Source organism: Terrapene carolina, unplaced genomic scaffold, assembly GCF_002925995.2.
Source record: "Terrapene carolina triunguis isolate 2854851 unplaced genomic scaffold, T_m_triunguis-2.0 Scaffold84, whole genome shotgun sequence".
Classification (NCBI taxonomy): Eukaryota; Metazoa; Chordata; order Testudines; family Emydidae; genus Terrapene; species Terrapene triunguis.
This window is the reverse complement of record NW_020664435.1, coordinates 43,543,741-43,562,310: the sequence shown is the minus strand read 5'-3', so window position 1 is coordinate 43,562,310 and position 18,570 is coordinate 43,543,741. Positions and strand designations below refer to the sequence as shown.

At 42.2% G+C, this 18,570-nt stretch overlaps 1 protein-coding gene across 1 annotated transcript in view; it reads left to right on the top strand.

The window, feature by feature from the left end:
- The first annotated feature begins 2,496 nt into the window (after window positions 1-2,496).
- Window positions 2,497-18,570, top strand: part of ABI1 (abl interactor 1) — a 94,114-nt gene continuing 78,040 nt past the window's right edge. Inside the window, exons 1-2 of the mRNA XM_026649432.1 lie at window positions 2,497-2,529; window positions 6,013-6,180. Coding sequence (XP_026505217.1) covers window positions 2,497-2,529; window positions 6,013-6,180 — 201 coding nt within the window. The remainder of the gene's footprint in view (window positions 2,530-6,012; window positions 6,181-18,570) is intronic.

The following is an 18,570-nucleotide window of genomic DNA, read 5'->3' as shown; positions in this document are numbered from 1 at the left end:
ACCATCAACCTCAGCCTAGATCAATCCACACAAGCGGTCCATTTCCTGGACACTACTGTGCTAATAAGCGATGGTCACATAAATACCACCCTGTACCGGAAACCTACTGACCGCTACACTTACCTACATGCCTCCAGCTTCCATCCAGGACACACCACACGATCCATTGTCTACAGCCAAGCTCTAAGATATAACCGCATTTGCTCCAATCCCTCAGATAGAGACAAGCACCTACAAGATCTCTATCAAGCATTCTTAAAACTACAATACCCACCTGCTGAAGTGAAAAAACAGATTGACAGAGCCAGACGAGTACCCAGAAGTCACCTCCTACAAGACAGGGCCAACAAAGAAAATAACAGAACACCACTAGCTGTCACCTTCAGCCCCCAACTAAAACCTCTCCAGCGCATCATCAGAGATCTACAACCTATCCTGAAAGATGATCCTTTACTCTCACAGATCTTGGGAGACAGACCTGTCCTCGCTTACAGACAACCCCCCAACCTAAAGCAAATACTCACCAGCAACCACACATCACTGAACAAAAACACTGACCCAGGAACCTATCCTTGTAACAAAGCCCGATGCCAACTCTGTCCACATATCTATTCAAGTGACACCATCATAGGGCCTAATCACATCAGCCATACCATCAGGGGCTCGTTCACCTGCACATCTACCAATGTGATATATGCCATCATGTGCCAGCAATGCCCCTCTGCCATGTACATTGGCCAAACCGGACAGTCTCTACGCAAAAGAATTAATGGACACAAATCTGACATCAGGAATCATAATACTCAAAAACCAGTGGGAGAACACTTTAACCTGTCTGGCCATTCTATGACAGACCTGCGGGTGGCTATCTTAAAACAGAAAAACTTCAAAAACAGACTCCAACGAGAGACTGCTGAGCTGGAATTGATATGCAAACTAGACACAATCAACTCAGGGCTAAATAGGGATTGGGAATGGCTGAGCCATTACAAACATTGAATCTATCTCCCCTTGTAAGTATTCTCACACTTGCTTCTTATCAAACTGTCTGTACTGGGCTATCTTGATTATCACTTCAAAAGTTTTTTTTCTCTTACTTAATTGGCCTCTCAGAGTTGGTAAGACAACTCCCACCTGTTCATGCTCTCTGTATGTGTGTATATATATCTCCTCAATATATTTCTCTCTATATGCATCCGAAGAAGTGGGTTGTAGCCCACGAAAGCTTATGCTCTAATAAATTTGTTAGTCTCTAAGGTGCCACAAGTACTCCTGTTATTTTTGCGGATACAGACTAACACGGCTGCTACTCTGAAACCTGTCATAGAAGAATCGTTCGTTCTCTCAGCTGTGTGTGCATAAAGGAGAGTGAATAATGGACAGATTCCCCAACTCAGCCAGTTGATAAGGAATCACTGAATATGCTCCATCTCCTACTCTGGCAGTGATTTAGGTGGAGTTCATTGTGAAATCATCATAATGTAGTAACATCACTACAAATCTGAAAGTGATTCAGGGAACTTGGCAGTCTTGCCAAAAACCAGTCCATGAAGTGGTAGGAAATCTAAGCTGCACAGTGGCTTAAAAATACTTTTCACCCTCTTGAAGCTTCATACCCAATTTCTGCAGAAGTTGGCATTCCACTTTAGTCAGGCAGCTGTTAAGGTTACAGCAGATGTACAGGTCAAAGCCCGTTTTAAAAATGGGATGCTTTTTGGGGGAAATTTTTACTGAAAATGTTAGTGGGGGCTGGTTTTTGGGGGGTGTGTGGTTTTTTTATTTATTTATATTTTATTTCTGAAATTAGACAATTCAATGAAAAGCTCCAACTTTTCAGTTCTCCTCCCTCCCTCCCTCCCCCCCAGTCAGCTCTAGTACAACTGGAGAAGCATTGGTCTGTTTGAAGTTTAATATAGACCACAAAGAAGTGACTCCCTTCTTCTCACCTGTTTTCTCGATATTTAGTAGTAATACATTCATAATATGTCTTAATCATTCTTGATGACTTGCAGTGAACCCCTACTGAAGCTATAAATATCTTTGGTATGTTTGCCAAATCTGCCTGAACCTGGTTCAAGGGGTTGAAAAATCATCTGAGCAATTGTTCCTATCTAATGGTTTACAGGAGGCCATTGGATCAAATCTTGATTCTATTGAAATCAGTGGGAATTTTCCTGTAGAACTTAATGGAACCAGGATTTGGCTCTTATTTCAAAAACTGTTCTGTGGTGTGGGGAAAAATGCACATGTATTGCACTCTTTTTTTTTTTTTTTTTTTTAAAGGGAAGTGAGACACTTTTGACATTGAAAACACCACTGCCTGGTATTAGAGCATCCGCTCAAGGAGAGGACGAATAGAGTAATGGTTCTAGGAGACCAGAGCTCTGTTCCTGCTCTGATTTCAGTGTGTGAACTTGGACAAGTTGGCCTGTGAATCCATGTCACCCCCTGTAAAATTGGTAGAATACTTCCTACCACATAGGGGAGTTACAAGGCATGAATATAGGTGGAAATCCTCTGAAAAATGCTGTAAGTACCAAGTACTATCAGTCTTGGTGCCATAACAAAGCTTCAAAAAAGCTATGTTGTTTAACTCCATTATAATAAATCTTTTGTAACAGAAAACAAATCTGATCCTCCTTGCCCCTACCCCAAAAACCCTAAATAAGGTGGCAGGCATATCTGTTTTTTTTTAATCTGTATTAGGAGACTTATAGCTCCCAGTTGTGTAATGCACAAGCCTAAATGTCACGTTAGCTTTAACCCAAACAATTACAGAAAGAGCAAAGAGAAATTTCCCTGTTTGTTTTATGAGTGACGCTTTTGAGAATTGTACTAACCAAATTCTGTTGGGGTAACTGACACTTGGTGCTATATATTTTCCTCAGAAAGGCTGTTTTGTATAATCATGATGTTGAACAAATTTTTTTGTTCAAATGACTAAAATGTTTATCTGAGTCAAATAACTGAAAGGTGAGGATCAGACATTTTGTCAAATGACTCCAGTTGCTTGCCGAAATTGCCAGAGAAATAAAAGGTTTTCGCTTTCTCTCCCTGCCCCCCCCCCCCCCCCACAATTTGACAGCACTCAATCTCTCATCTAGTTACTGCAAGTGTTGTCTTTGTATCATGTTCTTATTGCCTGATTCTCCAGTCCATAGTCACACACAACTCCTCAATAAGTGTCATGTTTAGGTAAGGACTGCCAGAGGAGGCCATACTTGGAATCGTTGAGGTGCGAGTTGTGCTGACTGGATTCATCCTGGCTGTTTCTACTACATTAAACCTGTCGCTTGAAATTTATCACTGTGGCTGCCACTCCACCATTGGCAGAAGTTTTGGGAACCTGTTGGCTTTTTAACTACTGTGTTTAATCCTGCTGACAGCATGTATAGATAGCACAGTGGCTTAAAATAATGGTAACCTGTCTATATTGCCAATCTTGCTATCACCAGTGGAGTTGAACCAGTGGTAGCAACTCTGGTTCAAACATAGAAAACGTTCAGTATCCCTGATGGCTGACCAATAGCATTTTGTTTTAGTTAAGACTTTTGGTGGAATTTTGAAAATTTCTTGGATCTCTTGGCTTCTGCCAAAACATGCTATGGACGGTAGAGGTGATCTACTCTCTACTATTAACCGTTTTGATTAGATTAGACTTCATTCTTTTTGCTGCTTGTTGCAGAGTGTCCTCTACTTCAGTGTCTTTCTTTAATTCCCCACCACACCCCTTTCATGGAGGATGGCATGCCCCCAGTCACTGCTAATGCTTTCTATTAAACCATTGCTAGAAATTAATTTTCATATAAATAAATATTTAATGTAAAAAAGGGTTGACTTCTGACACCATCCTTAATAGTGTCATCACTCCTGAATATTAAACAAAAATGTGGAGGCAAAAGAGTTAATGATGCAAGATTTTAAGAATGATACTTAAGCAAGCTGAAGTCAGGAAATGCAGGGCTGAGGTGGAGTGCAAACTGAACTCAGATTCCCTGATTTTTGCTATGCTTAATTTAAACTTACTATTGCAAGGAATGTCCTCTTTTTCTTCTCTCCTTTATTTTCAACTTCTTTAAAGAATAACAAACAAACAAAAGGGGGCGGGCGGGAGGAGAGAAGAGAAGAAATCCAGAATTGAAAGGAAGGGTTTAGAAGAATAGAAACCTTTCCCCAAAAGCGAGTGTAGCTGTTGTGATTCGGTGCTCTATAAATCAATAAAATACAAAGAAACTTGCATTTGCAGTAGGTCATCCTTCTGATGAGACTTCATTCCTTCCCTGCACATTTCACTTTGTCAGTAGAAAATAATTCCTCCTTTTGGGAGGGACCAGGTAGGCATGAATTGCTGCTCTGAAGGGGGATTAGGGGACTAATCTCAGTTTGGCTTTGAACCTCACCCTATTGAGGTGTGGTGTAGGGAAAATTCACAGCTCTGCTTCTCATATTGCTTGTATACAAACACACTTGAAAAGGCAAATGCCACTGTAAGTGCATCATTGTGCTTGTGTCGTCTGTCTTCTCTTCCCCCTTCGCGCCCCGATGTTTAGTTTGGGAAGTGAGCGTTAAGGTGGGTGGTGGTGGAGGAGGCAGTTACCACAGGTAACTGGTGAAGGTTGTCATGGGGAGGGAGAAGCAGCAAAAGTGTAACTGCAATAGCCACTGGGATACTTGACACTTCTTGTTTCCTTGCAGGGAGAAGTCTGAGGGAGATATTTTATTGTTTTGGACCAGGGGGGGGGAAAGTTTTTTTTGGGGGGGGGGGGGGGGGGGCTGAGGGCCACATCTGGGTATGGAGATTGTATGGCGGACCATGAATGCTCACAAAATTGGGGTTGGGATGTGGGAGGAGGTGAGGGCTCCGGCTGGGGGTGCAGGCTCTGGAGTGGGGCTGGTGAATGAGGGGTTTGGGGTGCAGGAGCATGCTCTGGGCTGAGACCAAGGGGTTCAGAGAGCAGGAGGGAGATAAGGGCTGGGGCAAGGGGTTGGGCGTGGGAGGAGGTTAGGGGTGCAGGCTCCAGTTGGTGCTTATCTCAAGCAGTGGCATGGTCCTCCCCTCCCCCCGCCCCCCCCCCCCCGGCTCCTACGCGGAGGTACAGCCAGGTGGCTTTGCACACTGCCCTGTCCGCAGGCACTGCCCCTGCAGCTCCCATTGGCTGCAATTCATGTAGGAGCCAGAAGGGGGGATATGCTGCTGCTGCTTCTGAGAGCCGTGTGGTGGGGCAAGCCCCCGACCCCACTTCCTGGCTGGAGCACAAGAGCAGGGCAAGCCCCAGACCCTGCTCCCCAGCAATAACTCAAGGGCCAGATCACGACATCTGACGTGCTGTATGTGGCCTTCAGGCGTAGTTTGCCCATCTCTGTTTTAGACCCTCTACCCCCTCCACATATGGATGACTTCCCTTAGTTTGGGACTGCTTCCCCAGCTGAAGGAAGGTTTATCAAATCCTCATTGGAACAGGAATAATTTCACAAAGGCTCTTGGATGCAGGAGCCTTATGTATGCATGTCCTCCTGACGCTCTGCGTTCTCTCCTCCCCCACTGTGGAATAAGCAGCCAACACAGCTGTAGAGTTGGCTTCATAGTAAAAATTTGTGCACTGGGGGACACCCAACTGTGGGAAAATGCTTTTCCCTTTTTTAATTGGCTTGGGTACTGTGAAGAGAGAAGCTGGATTTCACTCGTCAGAGGAATTGGAAGCTTCTCTCTGGAAGCGAAAGATAGGCGGGTTACAAAAACCTTGCTCCAGAGAATTGATAGTAGTCGTGTCTCAACTTAGAGAATCATTTCTTGGCATAGAACATTTTTACTTAAACAAAACCATCATATGTTTTTAGAGTCTTAGTGGGTTTTTTTTTTCTCTTCATGTAAGTTCTTGCTTGATGTAGATTTTGTTTGTGCAGTCAGAGCAGTTACTCAATCAGGCCTTTTGGGTGAATGAAATTCTAAAAGTAATGTTTTGTACTCCTCTCTTCTGGCCTTACAAAAATGACATCTTGTTTGTTTTTCAGGCTCCCGATAAAAGGAAAGCATTAGAAGAGACCAAAGCATACACAACCCAGTCTCTTGCTAGTGTTGCTTATCAGATCAATGCACTGGCCAACAATGTACTCCAACTGCTGGACATTCAAGCATCCCAGCTGCGGAGAATGGAGTCCTCCATCAACCATATCTCCCAGGTAACCTTTGACATATGGAATTGAAATTCCACAAAAAAAACTACTACTTTGGGGAACCGCATCTAAAAACTTTCCTGGGGTTTAAGGGAACTTGCACTTGGGTGGGTCTTCATCTTAGCAAAAGTAATAATGTTATCTGTGAGTCTTGTAATTTTTCCTCTAGTAATGATTCTATTTGTTCTGCCTCTGTAAATAATGGTTCTAAAGGTTGAGAGTTGGGTAATAATAGGGTTTTTTTATTATTTTTAATAATCCTTAACTTCATTATTAACTCCACAGAAAAACTTTAAAGTTTAAAAAGCAATGTTTCAACTCTAGCTTATGAAATCTGCTAAAATAGTAAAATACATAATTAAGCTAGTTTTCATTCTCTGGACTCTGAAGAGAAGAGTTCAGTCACTGAAGCTTCTAATCTTCAGGTTTTAAATGGGAAATAGGGTGAGTCTCCTATTTTAGAGCAAAACCGAAAGAAACAACTCTAAAATACTTATTAGTAGCAAGCCAATATTGTCTCATGTTCCTGTTGCTATGATACTATTAGACTCTGCTGGAAGGAGTCTCATTCGTATCCCAGCATTAGCTTATTCATGTAATCAAATACAGTTAACTCAAATATGGGATTTGGGTTGTGCCTTCGCCATGACTTTGGGACTCCCCATAAATTACATAACACATTTTTTGGTGATTTCCAAGACTAACCCATCTCCTTTTTCAATTTTGTAACATTGAAACACACAAAATGAAGCACCCACCAACCCCCTTTATTTAATTTATGGACTGTCCATTTCATAGTCTCCTCTTGCCTAGCTGCTTCCCTTGGTTTTTTCCCCACATCTTTTCTTCACTCTCCCTGCCCCCTTTGTATGTCTTGCTGAGGATCCAACTTCTTGTTGTTGCTAGTTGGTGGGAGCAATTTGCAGTTGCCACTGTTGGAATGGCTATTTGGCAAATATGGTCACGAGGAGGAAAAACAGAAGAGCACTTCTAAATGTGGAGTATTCCTGCAAGTGAGGAGCGTTTGAAAGGTGTGGGGGAGTACTCTGAGCTCCTAGTTTTGGGTTACTTCAGCAGCAGGATTAGTGAACCTGCTGTTCAGTCAGCTGAAAATCATTAATTGACCCAATATTAGAACTATTCAAATATTCTCACCCCACTCCCCCATCTTGAGCCTGCAAGAGGTGAAGGGTCCATGTGATGTGCATCTAAAGAGTAAGTGGGGGCTTGATAGGTGAGGCCATAGGGATGGTAGGAAAAAGCAGCACTATGCTGGGATTGTCAAGACACAAGAGTTGGGTTTTGGGGATGACCAAGTGCAGGAGAGAGGATGGGGAGGGATAGCTCAGTGATTTGAGCATTGGCCTGATAAACCAGGGTTGTGAGTTCAATCCTTGAGGGGGCCACTTAGGGATCTGGGGCAAAATCAGTACTTGGTCCTGCTAGTGAAGGCAGGGGGCTGGACTCGATAACCTTTCAAGGTCCCTTCCTGGTCTATGAGATAGGTATATCTCCATATATTATATTTGATAGTCTAATCAAACACTTCCAGTCCTTCAAAAAGGTCTGGTTCTTGGGAGTTAGTTCTTTACCCAGACTAGTTTACCCAGCTCTAATTATGTATTCACTGCATAGCTTACCCAATTATAGAAGACTATGGAGTGAGACAGCAAGGTCTTGTTCAAGTCAGACCTTTCCCATATACCAAATAAAAAAAACTTAATGTTTTTGGCAAAATGAATTTTGAAGGGGTCTCTTAAACTACTCAATACTTCTGTGTCTGTGGGGATTTTGAAACCCTTAGTTGGCCAAACATCCCATATTAGCTGTATATCTTCCTGACCATGCACTTGAGATCAGAACTTATTTCTTCTACTTCACCTCTTCTATCTCCCTCCTCCACCCTCTAATCAACTTCTGGTTGTATTGAGCTTACAAAATGGTGTGGCAATTGATTTTAAAATCTTCCAGCTGCGAAGGAGTTGAACTGTACACTGCCGGAGGTGATGGCACTTCATGGAATATGTAAATACACCTTGAAAATAAAAAGCCTTTCATAAAGTTGTTCTAAAACATTTTGCTTAGTTTTAATATGTATTTTGTATGTGTTACTTTTTTAATTTGGCAATATTAAAAAAAAATCTCCTAATTGTCATCCAGACAGCTAACTACTAGAAGTAAAATTGCTGTAGATATGTTTCTAGTTATATGAAGGATTTAGAAAGATATTTCTGGACCCTAAAATCTCACTTACCTCCAAAAAGAACTGAATGGGGAATAAAAATGTACTAACCTTCTATCTCAACATTTTCTTTCACCACCATATACAGAATACCACACTTTCATAACTTTTGGACACACTCGTGTCATCTAGAGCAAAATACTGGTGTATAAGAAAAGCAGTTCCCAGTCAGTATTCGGAAATTTGTGTTTAAACTGAAATTGTTGATCTCTTCTTGGTCCATTGATAGGACTAATAGTGTAAAAGCTAAAATATTTGATACTGGCACAAAAGGTGTAACCCTCTGCATTTTGAATTGAAGGCACTATTCTGAATGTATTGAGTCACCTGATACATGAACTGTTTGCTAAAGACTGTGAACAATCAGTGCTTTGTGGAGCTTTGTAAGAGTCTTTAGCAAGATCTCTTGTAGTTTCCTTGGCTGTTGGGTCTTTCCTGAAACTAATTCCAATTATAAAGGAATCTTTTCAGACTCATTTTACAAAATTAAAACTAGATACCAATGATGCAAGTTCAAGTAAGTGTGTGTGTGTGTGTGTGTGTGTGTGTGTGTGGCTGTGTGGCTGTGTGTGGCTGTGTTTTTTTTTTTTTTAAGATTTTGTTCAAATTCAGTTCTTCAGTTATGTATTTAAAAAAACAAAACACCACACTGTGCAGTCCCTTACTGCCCATTTCAGAAACGGGTCTTTAGAATTTGTCTTCACTTGCCCCACTTGTATCACTCTTGAATATTTCCATTGAAGCAGATCAGATGTATGTATTTAAATTGGATAGTTTTCTAAAGTTCCTTGGAAAGACAAGGACCAGAGCCAGGCTACTGTACCTAGGGCATGCATTGTGAAAGCTTCTGCACACAGCTTTGCAAATGTACCTCAGTCATTCTCGGCAACACTTCAACTAGTCATGCGCTTCTCTGGAGCATTGACAATCTGTAGCTTCATTTGTAAAAAAGGTATGGTTCTCTAGTTATTCTGTTCTGTGGGCCAATCATCCCCCCCCTCAGTCCCATACAACACACAGTGACCATGTTCTTTTCCAGTCCAGTGCATGTTTCTGAACTTCTGTAGATCAGTTTGAATATTGGGGCTAGAGCATTATCGAAGTATCACCTGCCTCCTTCTAGACTTTTTGGGTTAAATGGCCCGTTGTGTAATCTTGACTTTAAAAGAATGGTTAAAGTATTAAAGCTACAGCTTTAAAATAAGCCTTAATAAAATATTATCCTGAGCTGTCTTCCCTGTAAGGAAGATCCATAAGCGTAAAGTGCACAGTTTAATAGAACAGCGTCTCTGAAGAGCTGAGTTCTGCTCATGGAGAATTTGATCTTATTATGAAGCTTCAGTTCAACTTAAAGGCAAACCAAAAAGAGAGCTTTACACAAACAGATAAAAGCCCTATTTGAGTGAGACTTGACAGGGCTTCTCAGAGGCTCTTCAGTGAGCTGCTTCACTGTTGCTTGTTCCACCTGACTATGGAGATGTGTTTATAGAGCTCTTTGTTTTAACCCTTGACACATGCTTTGAGCTTTGCCACATTACTCCAACCCCTTCCATGCATGCTGAAGTAGTAATGCAAAGCTTGTGTAGCATCTTTGGAGATGCTTGCAAAGCCCTTCCAATGCAAGGGAGTCTGCCATGATCACAGTACTAGGCACAGGGCTGGCCTGAGGATTTTGGGGAGGAATAGTGAGAACACTTTGGGACACACCCAAACTTAACAAATTTACAAAAACACCCACAAATGTAAAAGTATCTTTAGGTCCCCATCCCACAGACTTTCTGCTGTAGAGGCGGAGTCCAGCTGCTATATTTCTCTCAACCTTTGATTGGTTTACTTTGGTTTATATTAGCCTTGAAAACTTAAAACCATCTTCTCAAAGGAGAGCTAAAATTTACTCATCTTTAGAAATGAAAGTAGAGACTTTTTCTTTTATAGTTCTAGTTTTTCCCCAAAAATAACTGGGTCCCTTGGCTATGGGCTTTGGAGACCAAAGGGCAGCTCTCAGTAAAGGAAACACTTTATTAGTGAAATGCATTTAATTAAGATGGAGAACTTTCTACCATTGCATTTCCACAGTCTTCAAGACCAGATGAATCTGGCTCTTACTAAGAAGAGTTGGGCTGACAGGGACATCCTTGTTTACTGCGTCAAAACTAAAAAAAAAAAAAAAAAAAAAAAAAAAAAAAAAAAGTAGCTTATCAGAGCTCACATTTATGCAAGGGCAGCTGCAGTATTGGGCGTAGCAACTAGTTTCCCCCCCCCGAATATAAACAGTTTTTAAAATAGCTCATGATTTAAATCAGTGCCTATTGAAGTGTAGAGGAAGAAATTGAATCCCTTTCAAGAGAACGCATAGGGCCAAAAAATAAAATTAATTCAATGCACAAATTCTTCCTTGACTCTAAAGCTGACTTCAAATGTGTAGAGATGTGACAAAATGGAAACTTCTGACAATGTAATTCCCTGGGCTATGCAAGAAATAACTAGTAGGTCTTCTGATGGCATTAAAAATGTTGCAAGCTTTTAGAACTAGAAATTGAAGGCCTAGATTTGGTTTAAAAGAATAGTGCCTGTTAACCTCTATTTCATCATTTGTGTACTTGGCTTTTTACTCATATATGGTGTTCAGACCCCTTCTGTTTTGTAATGTTGCCTAATTAAAGCCAGTAGCACTAATGGAACACGCAGATGCTATTTTTTTCTCTTAAGGCTTCTTCTCAGACTCTCAGCTTTTGGCTTGAGCTGTTCTGTAAATGATATAAATGCTTGGAGGTTGATTTTTCATTTTAATGTATGATCAGCCAGGATTAGCATGGACTTTAGGTTACAGGTAACTTCCCAAGAGGTTCCAGGACTTTAAGCCTACCCAAATGTCCAAAACCCCTCCAAGCAGTAGCAGATTAAGCATTGATTTGTGGATCCAAGTCTTCTTGGCTGTTAAGGCATAAAGCCCAGCTGAACTTAGTTTCTTACTCTGCTGGGAGTGTGCTGGAGAGGAGTGGAACAGTCCCATAGGAGATGGGAATTTGAGGTTGAGGGCTGGTTTTAGTTGTATGTTTGAGTCAATATGATGTGTTTTATGTATTATTGGGCATGATCCATGGCACAGAACTAAATTTCAAACACCCAAAGCAACAAATGGTAGGAGGGCGGCGCATGTGACAGACCACCTGCTGCTGTAGCTGTGCTTACCACAAATAGCAATGCACAGTACTTCTAAGACCCTTATCTTAGGAAAGAAGAAAGAACCACTTCCTCAGGCTCCAGCAGTGGTGGGGAGACTGATAAGCCACAGCGCTTCAGGCCACACTCTGAGGCTTTTGCCCTGGAACCTGACATTGGGCCAGGGTTACTTGCTAAAGGGGAAAGGATCTGACTTTACTCAAAATCTGTGTTTACCACTTTTTCTGGCTTTTACATGGAGCAAGGAAGGACTATGTTTCCTCCCCATCCCTAAGTTAATATAAGTATGCTGGTATGACTGAAATCAAACCAACAGCCTTTAGGTACACAAGCTTTCTCTATCCATTTATTTAACTAAAAGTAAAGCGAGGCGTTCTCCATTCTGGACAGCTTCATGATGTTGTGAGGATATTGGTGTGTGAGAATTATAAGGGCAAAATTGAATCTTGCCTCATTTTCCCCACCAAATGAGTAATGGTGGGATTGTATGCCAAGTCAAGAGATTCACAGTAGCTTCTCTAGTCTCAGAGGCACTGATTTCTATATCTGCAAGGGGTTATGACCAGACAAAGTATGAACATGGAAGCTAGTGCATCACAGAGCCTTCCACGTTTCTCTACTGCAGACATGACTACCTCTATGGTTCCCTCTTGAATGCCTCTAACTCAAGTCAACACGTTCTGTTCTATATAGGTTCTCCTATCCCACATGTCCAGTAAGAGTTGTATCACCAAGAACAGCACCTCTTTGCTTGACGTTCTCTTGGGCTAGTTGGACTGGGAGGGGGACAATGGGATGCAAACTTCGTCTATTGCTCCTGCACTGTTTGGGGAAAATCCAGTTTTTCTTAAAATCCCTCTCTGGCACAGTAGTCACCATGCACATCTCTGAAACCGCATCCACTGACACTACAGATCCAGATTGATGCCCAATTGGTGGATAACTGTCTGGGTAGCTTCCACAGCACAATTGCTGCTGGCCTATCTGGTGAAAGTGTATTTGTATTATGGCAGAGATTTCTATCTATTGTCACATTTGTTCCTTCCTTCTCCCACCCACCTCTCTCTAATTAGAGCATATTATGGGTTTGGTAACTGTTCCCACTAATGAAGTAATCTTGATGTTGTCACCTACTGAGATGCTATCCAGAACAGTGAGGGGTTGTCACTGCCTGCCTTGTAACCCTGGGTGCTTAATTTACTCTGTGCCTGTAGCGCCCTTGTCTGGATGCTCCCAGACAGCATACAAGCTTGCACTGTGTTAAACAACTCTGCTGGATTCACAGTTGCTGAGTCAGCTTGGCAAGATGACCCCCAACACTCCCAGTTATGAATTTTGCTCAAACCATGTGCTCTGCAATATCCAGCCCTCCACTGGGAGTAAAAATTTTTTTTAAAGATACAGTACCCAGCAGCTTTCCACATTAACTGCTGTTTGATTTAAAGTAAATGTTAATTCCAATGGGTTGGTTTAGATGAAAAGAAAAACAAGTTTCCTAAGATTTTAAGTGTGTTCAGGTATAAAGAATGAAATTAGAAATGGTTACAAGCAAATAAAAGTGGGAAGTGCTTTCTAGACACTAAGACTTATCTTAAACCAAGACTGTAGTTTTATTAAGATTCTCATCACGCTGCATTACAGCAAGATGGCTACCCAGCCCCTCTGCTCAGGATTTCCCATAAAGTCCAAAGTATTCTGTTCCTGTGTCCTCTTAAGTGATGGATAACATGGGGTTCTTTGCCCCTCTCTTTTTTTACTCCTGAGGACATTCTGCACCAAAAAAACTCAATTGTGCACATGGTATTTTAAAACTTTGCAAAATTCTGCAGATTTTATTTGTGAAATAAATATGGAGGCTCCAGCATGGCTTTGGGGAGCACAAGCCACTGGCTACACAGAGGTGGGCGATCACTTGCAGCTCTCTCCCGCCCCAGGACATGGAGTCAGCAGTGAGGCTGCATCTAACTCTGACACAGTGCAAGGACTGGGCCTGCCCCAGAAACATCCTAGGGCCCTGCCACTCCATGCCAGGTGTGGGCAGGCAGGCTCAGCAAGGCAGGATCCAAGTGTGGAGGGGCTTAATGAGGGGGGATCCAGGTGGGGGTTCATAGGGGTCTGTGTGGGGCAATCTGAGTGCAAGTGTTTCAGTGTGGGATCTGTGTGGAGATCTGGATGCACAAGGGCTTGTTGTGGGGGTTCTGGGTGCAGAGAGTCCTTCAGCTGTGGGAGAAATCTGGGGGTGGGTCTGACCCAGTCCCATATGCTGTGCAAGAGAAGAGGAAGTTCCATCCTCCCCAGCTGGGACTAGCAGCTGAGCCTGGTGCAGGGTAGGAGCCACCAGCAAGGTCTTCCCCAGTCCCACCCCATAGTGATTTACCTCTTTGCCGGCTGCCCTGGGCACCTGAAACATACTGCTGGAGAGGGTTGCGATAACCACTCTTATGGTTTCCCTGTGATGTTGTGAGGATATCTGGTGTGTGAGAATTATAAGGGCAAAATTGAATCTTGCCTATTTTTTTCCCCCACCATTTTTCTGCAGGGGACATAAATTCTGCGCATGCGTAGTGGCGCAGAATTCCCCCAGAAATATCTTTTATAGTCTAATGAATGTTTGATATAGATTCTTTGGAAAGTTTTACCCCCCCCCCCCCCCAAAGTAAAGTTCATTCAAGCTGTGAGGAAGGCAGTATGGAGCTTCCTGGTGAAGGAAGTTCCATGCTAGCTTCTTCCCCGTAGGTGTTTTCAGGAACCAGATCAATTTGCATTTTGGCAGTCTCTTCCCCTTGCCATGATGTGAGTGGTTGTCTCCTCCCCTTTTATGTAAACTGCATTCCCATTGTATTAGTGTACCTTGGAAATACCTGCCACATGGCAGAACTGCATTCCTTTGCTTATAGCGGGGTAACTTCACTCCTGCCTGGCAGACACACTTTAATAACATAATTTTCAATGTTTGTATTTCTGAATTTGTCCTCCATGCAGTAATAGTAACTATCAGTAAATTGTTAGCTTTCTGTTGATATCTTAGTTGACACCTTTTTAAAGAGAGGTTATGGCATTAGTGAGCTGGGGTACACTGAACTGGTCAGGCCTGCTGAAACTTACTATTAGATACCAATGAGTTCCTTGCCATGCCATGATATAGCAGAAGGTTACATACAGTTTTGGCCATTACACCTGTTTCTCCACTGAAGAGCTATAAGCTTTTGACATATTTCATATTAAATTCAAAAGGTTGATGGAGTCTTTGGTTTCCTAAAATGAAAGCCAGAAGCCCACTACCATGAGAATTGCCTTGAAAGGGTTCTAGCTGGTAGGTTTTGTGCAGCAAATGAATTTAAAGATTCCATAAACACCTTAATCTTTAATGAAAATCTCTCATCTTTAGAAAACCACAAAAATTGAATGTCTCATAAACATGCTTTTAAGTCAAAATATTACTCTTCAGTTGGTTACTCTTTCTTTTCATGTATCTGATTTGGCTGTTGCTCAAAATTAATTTCCCTTCTACTTCAAGTCTTTAAACAAGTGCTTTTCAAATTTGAACATTGTAAACACCACTAGTTTTATATTGGCATGTGTCTTTTTAAAAAACTTTATAAATGGTTGTGATATGGGATAGAGGAGGAAAGAAATGCTAGGTACCAAGTGAGTGAAATGAAAACTTACCCAGTGTGCTATTGGACTGTTTAACAAATAGTCACACTATACCATGCAGTTAATCAGAGGAGCACTATATCTTTCTTGTGCTAATTACAATAGTCTTATGTTTACATCAATCATTTGGGGAGGGAAAGAAACCATTTTGTGAAGCAGTCAACACTTCTGCATTACTATATCATCCAAAATGACCACCCATCATGACCTGTTACTCAAACAAGTCAACGTATGCTATCAGATGCTTGTGGTCTGAGATGTTAGTAGTAAGGAAGTATATGCAGGGATTTCTATTTGCACAATTCAAAAGAGAATTCTTTAGTGCACCTTCCAGGCTAGTTATATATGGATAAGAAATATTTTTGGACTATACTAAAGAAATCGGTTACTATTGTAGAAATCATGATGCCTATCATATTACTTCAAGATTCCTCACTTCAGTCCCTGGAAAAATCATGGAGCAGGTCCTCAAGGAAACCATTTTAAAGCACTTGGAGAGGAAGGTGACTAGAAACAGTCAACATGGATTCACCAAGAGCAAGTCATGCCTGACCAGCATGATTGCCTTCTATGATGAGATAACTGGCTCTGTGGATATGGGGAAAGCAGTGGACGTGATATATCTTGACTTTAGTAAAGCTTTTGATACGATGTCCCACAGTATTCTTGCCTTCAAGTTAAAAAAGTATAGATTGGATGAATGGACTATAAGGTGGACAGAAAGCTGGCTAGATTGTCAGGCTCAACAGGTAGTGATCAATGGCTCGATGTCTAGTTGACAGCCAGTATCAAGCGGAGTGCCCCAGGAGTCGGTCCTGGGAACGGTTTTGTTCAGCATCTTTATTAATGATCTGGATGATGGGATGGATTGCAGCCCCAGCAAGTTCACGGATGACACTAAGCTGGGGGGAGGGGTAGAGATGCTGGAAGGTAGGAATAGGGTCCAGAGTGATCTAGACAAATTGGAGGATTGGGCCAAAAGAAACCTGAGGTTTAACAAGGACAAGTGCAGTGTCCTGCACTTAAGACGGAAGAATCTCATGCACCGCTACAGGCTGGCGACCACTTGGCTAAGCAGTAATTCTGCAGAAAAGGACCTGGGGATTACAGTGGATGAGAAGCTGGATATGAGTCAGCAGTGTGCCCTTGTTGCCAAGAAGGTTAACGGCATATTGGGCTGCATTAATAGGAGCATTGCCAGCAGATCAAGGGAACTGATTATTCCTCTCTATTCGGCACTGGTGAGGCCAGACCTGGAATATCATGTCCAGTTTTGGGTCCCCCAATACAGAAAGGATGTGGACAAATTGGAGAGTCCAGTGGAGGGCAACAAAAATGATCGGGGGCTGGGGCACATGACTTATGAGGAAAGGCTAAGGGAACTGGGCTTGTTTAGTCTGCAGATGAGAAGAGTGAGGGGGGGATTTGATAGCAACCTTCAACTACTTGACAGGAGTGTTCCAAAGAGGATGGAGCTTGGCTGTTCTCAGTGGTGGCAGATGACAGAACAAGGAGCAATGGTCTCAAGTTGCATGGACGAGGTCTAGGTTGGATATTAGGAAACACTATTTCACTAGGAGGGTGGCAAAGCATTGGAATGGGTTACCTAGGGAGGTGGTAGAATCTCCATCCCTCGAGGCTAAGGCCTGGCTTGACAAAGCCCTGGCTGGGATGATTTAGTTGGTGTTGGTCCTGCTTTGAGCAGGGGGTTGGACTAGATGACCTCCTGAGGTCTCTTCCAACCCTAATCTTCTATGAGTCTATGAAAAGAAATCTGAGTGTTTTTACAAGGTTGCCTGTATCTCATCTCATATATAATTATAATAGTGTGTGTGTGTGGTTATACTACTGTTGAATTTTTTTCTTTAATAGTCAGTGAGTGTCATTACATATTTTATAAAAATCAAACTGTCCTTGTACAATAGTTCATTATAGATGAACTCATGTGATATAAGTTTATATCTGATGCTAGCCCCATTCTGCACAGAATGATTCTGGTGAATTCACTATTAACGAAATCCAGAAATATAAAGAAGCTTAAAGTAAATAGGGCAGAACTTGGCCAACTAATCTTTTGTCGCTGATGATGTTTTGATATAATCTTGAGCAGAGGTTCTCAAACTTAATTGCACCATGACCCCCTTCTGACAAGAAAAATTACCACACTCCAGGCGGGGGTGCCAAAGCCGAAGCCCAAGGGCTTCCGCCCCAGGCAGGGGGCCTGTAACCTGAGCCCTGCAACCCAGGATTGAAGCCCTCAGACTTGGGCTTCAGCCAGGGGTGGTGGGGCTCAGGCTTTGGCTTCAGCCCTGGGCCCCAACAAGTCTAACACCAGCCCTTGCGACCCCATTAAAACAGGGTCGTGACCCACTTTGGGGTCCCCAACCCACAGTTTGAGAACTGCTCATCTGGAGAACAGATTTGATCCCATCTGACTGGCAAAAAGGCATTATTGGACTGGTTTGGAAACAAGCGTAACAAACTAGACTGTAACTATAGCAGTATCTTTTTTTTTTTTTTTTTTTTAAATTTATTTTGTGTAAATTTTGTGGTGTGTGGTGTGGTGTGTTTTTTTTTTTTTTTTTTTTTTTTTTTTTTGCGTCTGTCTTTTTGGCCTGAGCTGCTGATACCTTAAGGAGCAAGAGAAGACCGTAACAGGCTGGCTTTGTTCCTGGCCATTCCATGACAGAGCAAATCTTTAACTTACCATGAATGAACAAGAATTCAAGTACACTGTTCACATTGCATTTGTTGATATCTAGGCCACATTTGACCCATTGACAAGCAATTTCTTTGGCTGAGCTTGAAACTCACAGATCTCCTTCACAAGCTCTGTAGAATGTTGTGTCTCTTATGATGATGACTCTCGCTGACTTTTTGTAATTGGGAAAAGAAATGCTTATTTCAGATTTAGGTTGGGTATTTGACAAGGATGCATTGTCACCCCGGAATGCTTTAGTGCAGTGATCACATGCTAAGTAAATGCATTTTAGAAATATGCCTTGATAACATCACCAGTGTTAGTTATGCAGATGACATAATGCTAATTGTCAAATCAATGGATGAAGCAGTAACGGCACCTTGAAGCCCTGGAAAGCTGAGCACCAAAAGTTAACCTGAAAATTGATTAGACTAAAACCAGAATTCTTCTAGTTGGCAATTTGAGACGTGGTGCAGGCTTTAGCATCTTAGTGGACAGCTACCTAGTCGCAATTCTGTGACTTCACCTCTCTCTGAGTGAGTGAGAGAGACCCCCCCTGCACTGCAAAGGTGTGTCGTCAATGGGGCACCTCCATCAAGAACATAATGTGCAA